We start from the raw sequence: 14,057 nt of genomic DNA, 5'->3' as shown, positions 1-14,057 counted from the left end.
CAAGGCAGGAACCAATCCCGGGCAGGGTGCCAACCCACCGCAGCCAGGAAGAATCAGCCTATCCATTTCTTTGACAGGCCAGCAAAGAGAGAGTGGTACCTGAAAGCAGGTGAGGGGACTCGCTGGGGTGGCACCTTTCATGGCTGGGCTGAAATATTTCTACATTTCTATACTTGCTTGAGGTCACAGTGGGAGTCGTTCGTGGTCAGAGGTGGAACCTGCGTCACCATCCGTCACAGCGCCCACGCTGGGCACACTTGTTTATTTACAAGCAGCAGGCCCTTGAAAGTGCATCCCAAGTGCCACCATGCCATGTGTTTGTGTCCATTTTAAATGTTGGGGGTCATGCTGTGTGCCCCGCCGTTGGCCCATTTCAATCCCTTCATTCTTCGGGCACAAAAGCCAGCCCTGTTCTCCAACAAGTGAGTGAGCAAATGCCAGTCTCGTTATTTCATGGCAGATTATCGCTGTCGGTGTAATTCTGCTTTGCTTGTAGTTAATTAACTGGTTTTATTGGGAAGGATTATCCTGGCTGGGGGTGTCGGCCACGAATAGAGTGCCCTTTCTGTCAACTGGCAGTCTGAAGTGCCAGCTTGTCTGGACCCCCTCAGTCCTGCATGGAATCTCACGCTCCCTGGACACGGAGCTTCATTGGCATTCTCCCTCCATGCATGCAAATAAACCCGGAGGACGCTGGAATTTGATTCATTAGTTTGCCTTTCGCGGCTCCGAGGGAGCAAAGCTGGGTGCCAACGCCGATGTCTGACAATCAAAGGCACGAAGCGTGAGAGATGAGATGGGCGGGCGCGCACCCCGATGCCTATGTGGCGCCACTCCAGTGCATTGGCGCCACTCTCATGTTCAGAGCGAGCAGACGCTGCCCGCACTTCTCTGTGTGCTTTCCATTCAGCGTCTAGTGGCCCGGTGAGACCTCATTGTGCCAGGCGAGTGTTCTTCTCGCGTTCTTCTCGGCTTAATTACTTTATCTGTGTGTAAGTGTGCGTGTGTGTGTGTGTGTGTGTGTGCGCGAGTCAGGGGGCCGCTCCGATAAATCGATAAAAGAATGCATGTGACAGAAATGGCAGTGTGGGTGACATCTGTGAAGGTGCCAACTGAGGCTCTTCATTCTTGGCGTGTGCCCACGGGACCAACAGGCCAAAGAGCGCAGCTCGTTGTTTGTGTTTTCCGCGAATGTGACGCTGACACGGGGGGGACACGGGGGACCGCGGAGCCGAGCACTGGTTGGCGTGTCGACGGCCCTCTCAGAGAACGCCAAGTCATGGATGTGTCATGGGACCTCATGGTTGCATGAAGTCCAGGGGGAGCCTCGGTGTCAAGTAAGACCACCTTTAAATGGCGTCTGTTATGATTCAGGGGGCTTGAGCTGCTGAGATCCGTTCTGCGGTTTTTTTATCAATAAGCAAGCGCAGAGAAAATCTACAAAAACACAAACCAGGAGAGGGACACGTGTGTCACCGTGTGACTAGAAGCTGTCACAGATGTGCCTGCTCTGAAAAGCTCGTCGGGTGGGTTTGGTGCCCACCCTTTCGGGCTCTCGTGTGTTCTTTTCATTTTCTCTTTCCTGCCCTTGTCGTCTTCCGCGGTCACTGCCATGATGTCCTTTATCAAGTCTCCTTGTTTCTGTGTCAACTGTGCGTCGGAGACGAGGACCCTGAGAAGGACGAGTGGTGTGGCGCTGCAGGGTGATGAGTTTGAAATCCCGGAGCATCACTGCGCCCGCATGCCATCTCCTGCCCTACTCCGCCCTGACTTGCCAGCTCTGATGGCCCCTGCGTTTGTGCCTGTGTGTCTTGTTTGTTTCTCTGCTGTCGACTCGAGGGTGTCAGTGCAAGTCTTCGGTGACACGATTGTCAAGTGTGCGGACCCTACACACATGACCTGATGAATCTGAATCCGGTCATGTCGTCCCATGCCGATGCCACATTCTGGTCCTGCAGAGGGGAAGGGTGGGCCGTGGGGCACTTAGCACCCCTCGTGCACCAGGTGACCTGCTGGACATGCTAAGTTTTGAGGAATTTAAGAAGTGAGTGTCTGGACCATGGCGCTTGTCACCGAGGCCCGCGTGGCCGGGAGGGGCCTAATGAGCGTGCGCTTGGGCGGGCACAGATCAGAAGGCGCCGCCAACTTTGATGATGAAAGGTGTGGAGAAGGTGGCAAGTCAATATTTCCGATTCCTGCCGAGATTTCAGCAAGCCGCATTAGCTAACCGGCTAAGGATGTGCGCACTCTGAAGACAAATATTGATTGTGCGCCACAGCCGGGTGATAACTTGGAAAAGCAAAGGCGCTGCTGAAAGAGCGGGGGGGGGGGGGGGGGGGGGGGTGGGGGGGGGGGGTGCACTTCCTGCAGCCTAAAAATAGATGAAAGCGGGCCGCCTGACCTGTGCCTTATATAGTGCCTTTCGCCAGCTGGCCTTCTCGGTTTCTCCCCGTTTGTCCCCGTCCCCTGCTGCTGCCTTGCTGCTATTAAGACATTTGATGTTCACGTTTGGGCCGGACAGTCGTTCTCTCGACTTCTGCTGTGTCTTCCTAACTTATCGTTGCCCGTTTATGTTGAGAAGCGTGAGTCTCTGCTGCCCGCGGGCACCATGCCAGGGATTGGCAAAGTGGAGCATTCAGGATATTAACAGTGGGTGCTGCTGCTTGGGCCAACTGTGCATTTACCAATAAGTAAGTGCAGGGAATGTGGCATCAAGGGCCGCCTGACGGTCACCCTGCGCTGTTTGTGCAGGTGGCACAGTGGGTGAACATCACAAGAGTCCAGTGGAGTCCCAGCTTGAACGACATGAAACATCCACCGTTGTGTCACATGACTCCCAGTGGGCACTCCCACTGTCCCAGATGCCACGGCAGTGGCACGGGTTCAAACGAGGTCGAGACGCCACAGCCACTGCATTCCCACAGCTGGCACACCGGTCGGCACTCGCATCATCTCCACGGGGGACACCCGCTGGGCCCTGTGTGACCTGCCAAGTGTGTCTCCTTCTGCACCCATGCAGAGCTGGTAATGGATGGACAAAAGCAGGTGGCGTATTTTACGACTAGCGGGGCACCTGGCACTGTACTCACTAAATAAAGTCCCAGACCCACTCAACACCCCTTATGGGGACCCCCTAAGAAAGCGCAGGCACGGCCACTAAATAAAGGTGACGGGCAGAACACGGGTTCAACGGCGTGGACTCGCACATTCGGCTTCTTCAAACTTTACTCTGCTGCTCCAAAGCAGAGTGGGGACACACGCCTTACTGTTGAGGTGACAATGATGACCGCCAGCAGCCATCGCCTCGTTTCTTTCTGGGGAGGCGCCATCCTCACTCTGTCACCCCGATTTTGCTGTTGATGGACCTCCTTTAGTGACGCGCCCTGCCGGTGAGCGGGCGGCGCGTGTTTTATTTCAAACTTTGTTTGCTCATCTTGCGCTGAGCAAACTTGGCAGGAGGTGCCGTTCAGTCGGCGGGCAGGCGGGCAGGCCGGCCACCTCATAACCAAAAAAGTCGCGAGGCCTCAGACTGAGGAATGAAAGATGAAGTGAGCTCAGGGGGTCTCTGCAGGTGCCGGTGGACTGGCAGACGTGGGCTTTGTAAGCGTGATATGGAGCAGATGTGCAGGAAGCCATCCCGGACCACGCTGACCTCCGAAAACGAGTGCGAGTGCAGACGTGCGCGGAATAAACAAACGCCGGACGTCCGCTCGGTCAGCTGCTGATCTGCCATTACTAAGACGCCACTTTCTCTTTTTCTCTTCTTTCTTCCCTTTTAGTGAGAAGACGAGGAGGAGGAGGCCACACCGTGGCGGAGGTGCGCTCCCCTAGGGGCCCCAGTGTATGTCCGCCCCCGAGGGAGATGCGGGGAGCAGACGGTCCGTCTGCACGACAGGTGCACCGGGCGACAGACTGAAGAGCATCCTGCCCGAGAGTCCTCATGAGACTTTCTTGCTCGCCGCTCGGGTCACCAAAGCCGCCCTCGCCACATCGAGCCATTCGGGCCATCGCCTCGCCTCCGGAGCCACATGCGGCGGGGAGGCCCGTCCCGGTGACGCGAAGGCACTTGTTGACGGCGGGCGCCAGAATGGAAGGCCGGCCGAACGCCACGGCCGGCGCAGCGGATGCCGTCCTGAAACGCCCCGTCTGGCCCACCGTGTCCCTGGCCTGCGTCCTCGGCGCGCTCTTCGTCCTCACGGTGTGCGGCAACGTGCTGGTCTGCTTGGTGGTGTGCCACAACCGCAAGCTGCGCAACCTGACCAACTGCTTCATCGTGTCGCTGGCCGTCACCGACCTGCTGCTCGGCCTGCTGGTGCTGCCCTTCTCAGCTGTCAACGAGCTCTTCCTGAGCTGGCCCTTCGGCGCCACCTTCTGCAACGTCTACACCAGCCTGGACGTCATGCTGTGCACGGCCTCCATCCTCAACCTCTTCATGATCAGCCTGGACCGCTACTATGCCGTGACAGCCCCGCTGCGCTACGCCATGCTGGTGACGCCCAGCAGGGTGGCCGTGGCCCTGGGGGTCATTTGGGTGGTTTCCTTCATGGTGTCCTTCCCCCCGATCCACTTGGGCTGGAACACGGTCAACTTCACGGTGCAGAACAAGGGCGCGGGCGACCGGGACACCACCTGCATGCTGGAGCTGAACAAGGGCTACGCCTTGCTGGACGCCTTTGGCACCTTCTACCTCCCCTTGCTCGTCATGTGTGTCACCTACTATCGCATCTTCAAGATCGCGCGGGAGCAGGCCAAGCGCATCAACACGGCCACCTGCTCCGGCACGGCCGGCGCCCACCTGCACAGCCACCTGGCGCTGCCCTCGGTCAGGGAGCACAAGGCCACCGTCACCCTGGCCGCCGTCATGGGCGCCTTCATCGTCTGCTGGTTTCCCTACTTCACCGTCTTCACCTACTTGGGTCTGCAAGGCCACGTGGACCAGACCGTCTATGGCATCGTGCTGTGGCTCGGCTACGCCAACTCCGCGCTCAACCCCATTCTGTATGCCGCTCTCAACCGGGACTTCCGCACGGCGTACAGCCAGCTGCTTCACTGCCGCCAGGTGGGGCCTGCAGCGGTGCCCGCGCTGCACCTGGGCAGACAGCACACGCACAGTGCCGCCTGCGAGGAATGCCCGCTGGAGGAGCACGTGCTCACCATGCAGGACAGGAATGGAGAATATCGGCTTTTCCTGAGTGACAACGCACAGAGGTAATGAGGGGGACAGATGGAGGGGGGCGCACAGAAAGACCCCTCAGTTGCTGCCAGGGTGAGGGGCAGGGAGTGACGTGCCAGTTGCAGGGCCATCGGGGCAGTGTTTCACTTTTGTTGCTGTGACGTTGACGTCGCCATTTTTGCTCTCACTTTTGTTTGCAGGTTGTCACGAGGGCTGGCCTCTTGTTTGCTGCTGCCATGGTTTTGGCTGATCATGTGACGCAGTGTCCTGTCCTCGACTTGTCTAGCGTGGTTAGGTTTTTGCTCCGATGTGGATGTTTGATTTTGTTTGCCTCTCTGCAGGTTCAGACCCCAGCCCGTTCATTGGTGACCTTTCCGCAGGTCCCTGTTACACTCACAGTCCGCCCACTCTGTCCCCCAGGCTCAGTCTGGCGAGGTGCCCGGCTCTGCGCTCATCTGGTCCCGTCTGCTGACACGCAGCATAGACCCCAGAGGTCCTGCTGTGGTCCGAGCGGCGCCACCTGAGCATGTGAGCCAAACACTGTGGATGACGGAGCTGCTGCTGCGCAGCCTTGTTGGAACGATTGAGAGCTTGGCGAGAGCTTCCATGGCTGACACTTAAAGGGAGCTCATCCTAGAGTGGTCTCCTCTGGAGTGCCACGTGCAGTTGGGGTCTCCGTATGACTAAAAAGAGGAGGTAGAGGAGGACAGATGGCAGGAGATGAAGAGAGTGTTAGAGGGAGTGACTGCAGGGGATCTAAAATGAGGACATGGGGGACACTGGTTAAGGTCAGCTGACACACACATGGGCTTAGTGACCAGCAGGTGCTGTGGCCTTCACATCTCCAGCTCGCTGACATTTTAGAGAAATGAGGTGAAGAGGACAGGTGAGCTGGTGGGGCACAATGCCCTGTCTTCGTCCAGTTTGATGGCACTGTTGAACGAGTGCCTGTCAAACTTCAGTCCGCCCGCCCCGAGCGTCACTCTTTCTGATCGATTGGCCGACTGTGCGCCGCTAGTGTGGCCCTCGCTGTTCGCTTTTCTGACGTTTCCCTTCTTGTTCTTAGATGTTTACTGCCATCACGTTGTCTCGTTCCCAGTCCATTCTGGGTGCTGTGACTGCGGGTTTGAACCCGGAGCACCTCCAGTACAATGACTGAATGACTGGTCACAAAAAGGCAGGAGTTAACTCAGGGCAAGGCGCCAGGCCAACGCAGGGCAATGTGAGCCCTTGGAGGAGGAGGAAGAAGAGGAGGACTCCATATAGGCCGAGAGTGGTCTGTGATTTGAACCCCAAGCCCAGGCCAGGCTCTCTCATGGCTGGCTCAACTGGCATTCTCCTAACTTTGGCTGCACAGAACTGCCCGAAGGAGGTCCTGGAGGTGTGGCGTGGGGGCTCAGGCTGGCCGTCTGTCCTCCTGTCCTGGTGGGCCCTTCACTCTGCTTACCCGCGCCTTCCGTGAATTTAAATTTGTGACACAGTGGAAAATGTTATCAGCTGCCGGCCCCCCAGGTCCTGTTTGCCAGCCCATTTCCTCAGTGTGACAAAGCGGCCATTCATGGCATTATCTGCGCAGCGCCCGCGATTAGCGGCCCGGCCTGGGGCTTTTGTTCAAAGTCGCAGGAGGGACTCACGTCAAGGACATCAGGGTGTCTCTCGGGAGCAAGCAGGCGCTGGCCGCAGGACGGGCACGCGCTTTGTGGCATCTGGTCACCCCACTCAGGGTGTTTCAGCGAGGGTCTGTTAAATGACAGGGGGGCATGGGGGGCTCCATTGTGTATAGTGCCTTTCAGGTGCTGTTTTTATTTAACAACAACAGACACAAACGAAAAAGTCCAAAGACAATCCATGAAAGTCTGAAAGTGAAATAAAAAGATCAGCCAGTCGTGTGGTGAGGCACTGGCCGAGGGGGCAGACGTGGGGACCCCCTAATAACAGAAACCGCTGGGGTGGACTTTCACCTACCACCTGTATAGGAGCCCAAGGCCACAGAGCTGCCACTCCTTCATGGGCCAGAAGGGGGCGCTCGGTGTGACAAGCCTGAGCCCAGAGGTGACACTGAGGATGGACCCTTCAGAGATGGTGCGGCTGACGGGCGAGTTTGAGGGCTGGTGCAGGTTGCAAAATATGTTTGTAAATAAGCAAAGGGTTTCAGCATCACCACCACCATTGTCATTGTCATGGATGCCACAGCAGAACATCAAAGTCAGACCAATGGGTAACACCGCGAAGGCTCAGTTAGCTACGGGGTGCCCGGTCTCCAGTTGGCACCAATGGAGGACGCTGCTGCTGCTCCTGCCTTTTGTGCATTTCCACGTTCATTTTGCCCTCGGCCCGCTCTGTCCCTTTAGCAGGGCGCTGGGTAATCACCATCATACAGTGGGCCTCATTTCTGTGGGTGTCTCTGCAGATGTCACTCGGGAGTGGGGTGGGGACACGTCTTCAGTCATCGGTACATGCACAACCAGAGATGGCTGCCGAGGGTCTGTGGTCACAAAGAAAGCAGGGGGTGGACATGTGGGGAAGGCCAGTCAGTCAGGGCACGGCCAGTACAGCTGAGCCTAGGGGACATCACCCGAGTGACCGTCCCCAGGCTTGTTTCGATCCTGAAATGAGGAAGTAAGGAGGTGAAAACACGAATCCAGACGGTGATATCGACCAACAGCCGCCCATCCAGGTCTGCAGAGCACATCAGCGGGGCCACCATTTACCCTGCCACCTTTGAACCTGCCACCGTTTTACCTGCCAGTGCTGCTGCGCTTTGCCAGACGTTTTGCATTTTGTGTTCCCGAGGTGGACGTGATGAAAGCAGAAATGAAATTGGCCAATGAGATGTGGTCAACACGTCCACCTCTCGCTCGATGTCCCTGGTCACTTGGGCCAGTAACCTCTTAGGGACTGGGTGGGCAGGCAGCTGGGCTCTCTCGTTGTTCCTAGACGGCTCCATTCTCTCCATCTCAGCATGGCATAGTGTGCTCAAAGGGACCCCCAGCGAGCCGTCTCACCCACCCAATATGTGACCCTCAGGTGGACTGGCAAACAGAGGGCAGGAGTCTGGGCTCTCTGGGAACGTTAACCCTTTGAATCCTGCCCTCCCAGCATTTTGGTGCTAAAATTGCAGCCTCCTCTGCCATTTTCGTCAATTTTGAAGGCCAAACATTTTGATTTATGAAGTAGAATTTGATGATGATGATGATGATGAGCCATGATAACAACAGATTGGGACTACTGACTGTTTGACTGGGCCGGCACTCCTGGATGTCCCACGGTGGAGCAGACGGGCGACGCTCTCTTTGGCGGGCTGACGCGTCTCTCGTTTGGAGTTGATCCCACACTAAACTGACCGGCGCTAAAGACAGTCGTGTCCCGGTGTCCTGGACGGCAGGATATTGTGGGCGTGGCCTGATGTGGCCTTACGGGAATGATGTCTCCACAGGGGCAGGCTGCAAGACTTGAGCGTAGCGTAACAGAAGCGTTATGACGCTGTACCGCCCTGCTGGGGTGATGAAAACCTTTAACAAATAAAAGAAGGCAGCCTTCTGCCAGGGCTGGTGTGCCCATTGGTGCTGTTTTGCCAGTGGGTGTGAGTGGCATTGGCGCTGCCAAGTCCTGAGTCTGTCACCCCCCCCCCATCCTTCCCAATTTCCAGTGGGGTTGTGACTCCACATGGCCGTGCTACTCAGTCACAGCCACACAAGTTCTCGTGTCCTCTGCTGGCGCGTGCCCACCTGCCACGCCTTCACACACGCGCAGCCAGGGGACAAAGCTAATATTTGAGGAGAGATCTTGATAACGCCTGCCATGTCAACACAGCAAAGGCTTTCAGTGCAGAGAACTCGGCTGGAATTCCGCAGCCCTAAATGCCACTTGGCCACAGCAGGCTGCCCTCGCTTTTGCTATCTGTTGTGAGGCATCCCCCTGAGATTCGAAGTGGGGGGTCACCACATTGTCCAGCAGTAGAGGGTAAGGGTTGGCCAAAAGTGTCCCTCCGTGTAAAAGCAGCTTATGAAACAATCCTGGTGGCAAGGCAGCTGGCTTTTCATTCATATAGTGCCAGTAGGTGGCACTGGCCCCTCCGGTACCCCTCCCACCAAGCCCCACATGCTAACACGGGCGGCTGCTGACAAGTCACATGACCTGACAAAAAGTAACAGGAAGAAAAAAAAAGATGCCCGACAGGCCACCCCGGTAAAGCTTGTGCCATGTGTGGCGCTGGAGGACACGACGCTCAGTTGGCAGGCCACATGTTGGCATGTCAGGTTCTTACAATTCATGGGATTTTCTGTTCTACTGTTCTTGACGACTGGCTGGTTTTAGACATGTGACTGATGCCATCATGGCAGTGCCCAGGACCGTGGGCTGTGGAGGTCACCTGTTGTCACTGTCTTTGGGGTTAGCAATTCGTTTTTATTCAGCCTTGGCACACATCATTTGTTTTTTTGTTTTTTTATACATGTGATTATTTTTATCAATGCGTTGCTGCGGTGACACCTCAGCACCACACTGGAACAGTCTTTATAGCGCCTGGAGTGCCACTCATGCCGCCATACCCCAGGTCTCCCCTGTAAGTTGGACGACCTGCCATACCCAGGACAGAGCAGTTGAAGATTAAGGGTCTTCCTCCAGGACCCAACGGAGTAGCGTCACTTCTGGCGTCTTACAGGATTCGAACCGGCAACCTTCCGATTAACCTCCGAGCCGGCATGAAGATGGCAGCTCTGCACAGTCACAGGTGCTTTATTTCCAACTAGTGTGGCAAAAGTCCTTTTAAAGATGGCGAGTCACCTCGAAGAGTCGATCCGTTGTGGCTCTCGATGCCAACGCTACACGAGGACGAATCGGCTTATGTCAACAGAGCGCCCTGCCCGTCTACTAATGTGCTGCTCCGTAGTCGCGGTGTGCAGACATGTAGCGTGTGGCACAGATAAAGTGGCACACCATTGTGACTTGCCCGTACCTGTAGAGATGCGCTACGATGACCCGGACCCCCAAATGATCAGCCAGCTTTACAACTTCGTTTGAAGGGAATGAGCCGAATGTAACCATTTCATTTGTGGTCATCGTCACACAGTTCAGCCCTCGTTGTTTTGAACCTTAGGCCGAGCGTTCGGCAGCCTGATGAACGCCAAACTCGCCTTCTCTTATATTCCTTAGTTCATTGGCCACATGTCCACCTTGTGACTCCCAAGCGGTCTGTCAGCAGACGGCCCGATGGTCGCCCAGCGGTTTCCGAGGAGCCCGGGGGTCGGCGTTTGTGATACAGACGGTGGGCTGTGACTCGCCTCTTCACATCACTTGACCTTTCGAGCGTATTCATCCGTCCCTTTCCTTTTTGTTGCTTGTCCCACTGCTTAAGCCAACAAATAACACCTTTGACTCTGTTGATTTGCATATTCAAATATGTGACATTCTGGAAGGAGTCAGGGCGGGGCGGCAGGCGCGGCACGTGTGTAAAACTTCATGCTGAAGGGTCTGGAAGTTGGCGTACACACGGTTTTGAGCATCTGGACTTTTCCGTAGGTATGCACGTTTCCAGTTTTGTCCGCACGCCGTGTTTTTAGTGTGAATACGGGAGGCCCCGGGTGTGTCCAATGGAATATCTCCGCTGCCCCCTTTTTTTGGCCACAGGTGTCACTTTGGATCTGAGACTCGAGTTGACAGGCCTGGCAGGTGACTGATGGCGCCTCAGGAAGTCCCTTCGAGGGCACAGCTTCCACCCTTTGACCTGCCATGGGATTGTCCTCGATGAGTGGATGCCGGCTGACCCGAGGCCCTCTGGTATCGAGTCCTGTAAGGCAGGTGGCATCTTGAGGTGTCCTCCTTGGGTCTCCTGTGCTGTGGAGGTTGGCCGGGGGCCCCCCATGTATGTCAGCACTGGCTCACCCGACCTGTGACAATATGAATTCCGTGTCACTCTGCAGTCTATTTGGAGCCCCGTGGCGTGCGCCAGTTGTCTGCTCAGTATAGCGCCTTACGTGACGCAGTCTCTCACTGATGAGCACACCCGCTTCTAAATCCGTCGAGACCTTCTGATCCACGAGGACTTCCTGCCTTGGGTGGGTTTCATCTTCTCTCGTTCCCAGCTCCCAGTTTGGTGTCCCTTGATGCCAGCAGTGATGGCATAACTTGATGTACGAGTGGGGGGCGAGAGGCAGGGTGACATCACACATAAGAAAACACGCGGGCCAGAGTCGGTCTGGGGTTCAAGACTGGCGGGCACTCGCACTCCATTCCCGATATTCCTCACGATGTCGTGATGTCCTCCGAGGGGCTTACGGAGAGTGAGCTGCTTGTCCCCGTGATCTCATCGCTCGAGTGCGGACTCAGTGGAGAGTCTGATCCCATGAGGATCTTAATCCACCTCTCTGTGTCGGCCGACCCACCAGACCCCTGCGTCTCGTCCCAGACCCCCCAATCCAAGGACTCCTTTATCTGACGTCGCTTTCCTCTTTTTTTCCCCAAACTCCCACCCAGTTCTCCGTCCTTCATCACCCACAGCCATGTCCCTATGACGGGTCACTCTGATGTCACACAGCCTCCCTCACTGTGGGGCACTGAGGGGCTTGATTCTGGTCTTCCCCCACTTGCAGGACGATGTTTTGGATACTCCACGTGGCCAAAGTCGTGACTGATTTTTAATGTTCTGATTGGCAAGAGGTGGGCTTGAAGTGACCACTGGGAGCCTCCAAGCAATGAGTGCTGCATTGGAAGTGCTGGCAGCTTCTCCTAAAGTCACCCTGGCATGTGTAAGATGGTGGTCTCATCCCACGGCACGCTGGCCGGCCTCCTTCTTGCTGTTGACCGTCGCCTCTTTGTTTGCAGGTCCACACTGACGCAGCGCCTCTCCGACTCTTAAGGAGCACCGCCAGTCTCCATGGATTTGGAAAATAAAGGTAAGAAGGGGCGGGCAGGTGGGTGGGTGCACGATGTCTGACACCATTCAATGTGTGGCACTGCTCTAGGGGCCTGGGCTCATGTCTGTATAGTGCCTTTCATATCTGTCACCTGAAAAGGCCACAAGAAAGCAGCAGCCCGGCCCCAAGAGGCAGACCTCCACTGGCTGTAAATGTTGTACAAATGAAGGGAGAGGGAAACCGTAAACCACCAGACTTGAAGGACTAAAACAAAAGAACGTTCTTGAAATTGGAAAGAAACCAACAAAGAATGGCAAAGCTGAGGAAAACCCAGCTAAGTCAAGTACCTAAAGTGCTAGCTATCTGTTATATAGCGCCTTTCATAGCCATTGATCTGGCGAAGAGCCAGAGTGGCAGGGGTGGTCCTACAGAGTGATGTCATGGTGGCCCCGCCTCTTGGGGGTTCAAGGAGGAACTTAAACCCACAATCCGTACACAGAAGATAATGAAGACATCAAAGTAGTCGTTCAGAAACAGCCCAGGCAGAGCACTACAGCATATGGCGCCTTTCAGAACTGCTGGGCTCCTCTCTCAGACCAGGGGGCTTCTATTATACGGCGACTTTCATACTAACAGGCCATCAAGTCTGTTTGTCCATCTTTTGTTTTCTATACTGTGCCCTTTATTTGTCTTTGTTCTGCGGTTTGTCATCATTGCCATGGTGTATAGCGCCTTTCATGCCCACCCCACTTCCTTTAGATTCACTTTTTGCATTTCTTTTTCCTGCCAGAGGTGTCCGTCTATCCCAGCAGATGCCCGGGAGCGGCCAAGGTGATGGCCTGAAGGTCCAGTTTAGCATTGGAGGACCGGAGCTGTAGGTCCGGAGCCTGGCGCTGACAGAAGGAGATTGTGGGGTTGTGCCATGATGTGCGGCGCCTCCTGGAGGCCTGCAGTGGTGCCAGTCTGATGGGTGCCTTCATCTACGATGACCATCATCAGCCCAGCTGGTATTATTGTGAATAAATGCAGATTGGCACTGTGCACTTTAAGTCTGGCTTTATTCTTTCTTTCTGCCCCATTGGACTCAAATGCATTGTGACCATACGGGCACAGTTGACACCACAAGTATGACATATCTTTGCCATGTGTATGGCCTCTTATAAAAATGTTCTGGAAGGTCAAATCCACATAGTGCCCACCATTTGGTCCATCTGGGCAATGTCCTGCATCTTAGTGGCCATAGGGGCAGTAAGTGAGCTGCTGGAGGGCACAGTGCCCACAGTTTGTCATTGGTGATAGAGACTAAAATTCTAAATACATTTGAAGTCTGTCAATTGCAGCTCTCCAGTGGCATCAGGGTGGGCGCGTGTTAACAACAGCTGCTGGAGGCCTGAAGGTGTTGGCCGGCCATCCATGAGATGTTTGCTGCTTGCACCTCTTATTGAGCCCGGGGTCAAGGACAGGCCCGCTGTGCCCATTCCTGCTGGGTGCCCATCACAGATATTTCTTATTTCTTAAGGCTGGCAATGATTTGTGCCACTCAGCTGGCTGCTTCAGTCGAGGAGCGGCCCAATTCTCTGAGGTGCCTGTCAGTAATTCTGCATTTGTCTGCGGCATCACGGTGCCCGCTGATTACTTTGGCGAGTTGAGATCTACTAATTAACTGGAGGGGGCCGAGGGAGCCGCCATCATGCCGTGCTGCAGATCCTCTGCCTTCTTCATGGCTGTCTGCTCAAAAAAATCTCTTGATGCCCACCAGCCCTGTGAAGCGGGCGCCGGGTGCCACATAAAAGCCCAGCAGGCGCTTGGTGTAAGTATTGAGCCGCTGGCCACCACCTCATCTGTTGCCCGACTGTAACAAGGCCCTTCTGTGCCCAAATGCCAATGGACTGCCCCCGCTGAGGTGCATGGCAGCCATGAGAAAAAGCAAATGGAAGCAATTTACGAAATGAGACGGAGAGGGGGGCATACAGCTGGGAGTCGCCACGCTTGGGAAATCCTTGGCAGTAGAGACTATGCACTTGACCAGA

The 14,057-nt window shown here is 55.6% G+C and overlaps 1 protein-coding gene across 1 annotated transcript; it reads left to right on the top strand.

Moving 5' to 3' along the window:
- The first annotated feature begins 3,693 nt into the window (after nt 1-3,693).
- On the top strand, nt 3,694-13,067 carry LOC114660027 (histamine H2 receptor-like). Its single transcript, XM_028812555.2, has 3 exons — nt 3,694-5,208; nt 11,996-12,066; nt 12,818-13,067. Exons 1-2 carry the CDS (start codon nt 3,941-3,943, stop codon nt 12,027-12,029), a joined length of 1,302 nt encoding a protein of 433 aa, XP_028668388.2. The 5' UTR covers nt 3,694-3,940; the 3' UTR covers nt 12,030-12,066; nt 12,818-13,067.
- The last annotated feature ends 990 nt before the right edge of the window (nt 13,068-14,057 follow it).

This window comes from Erpetoichthys calabaricus, chromosome 11, assembly GCF_900747795.2.
Source record: "Erpetoichthys calabaricus chromosome 11, fErpCal1.3, whole genome shotgun sequence".
NCBI classification, from domain to species: domain Eukaryota; kingdom Metazoa; phylum Chordata; class Cladistia; order Polypteriformes; family Polypteridae; genus Erpetoichthys; species Erpetoichthys calabaricus.
The sequence above is the reverse complement of the archived record's forward strand: the minus strand, read 5'-3'. Positions and strand labels throughout refer to the sequence as shown.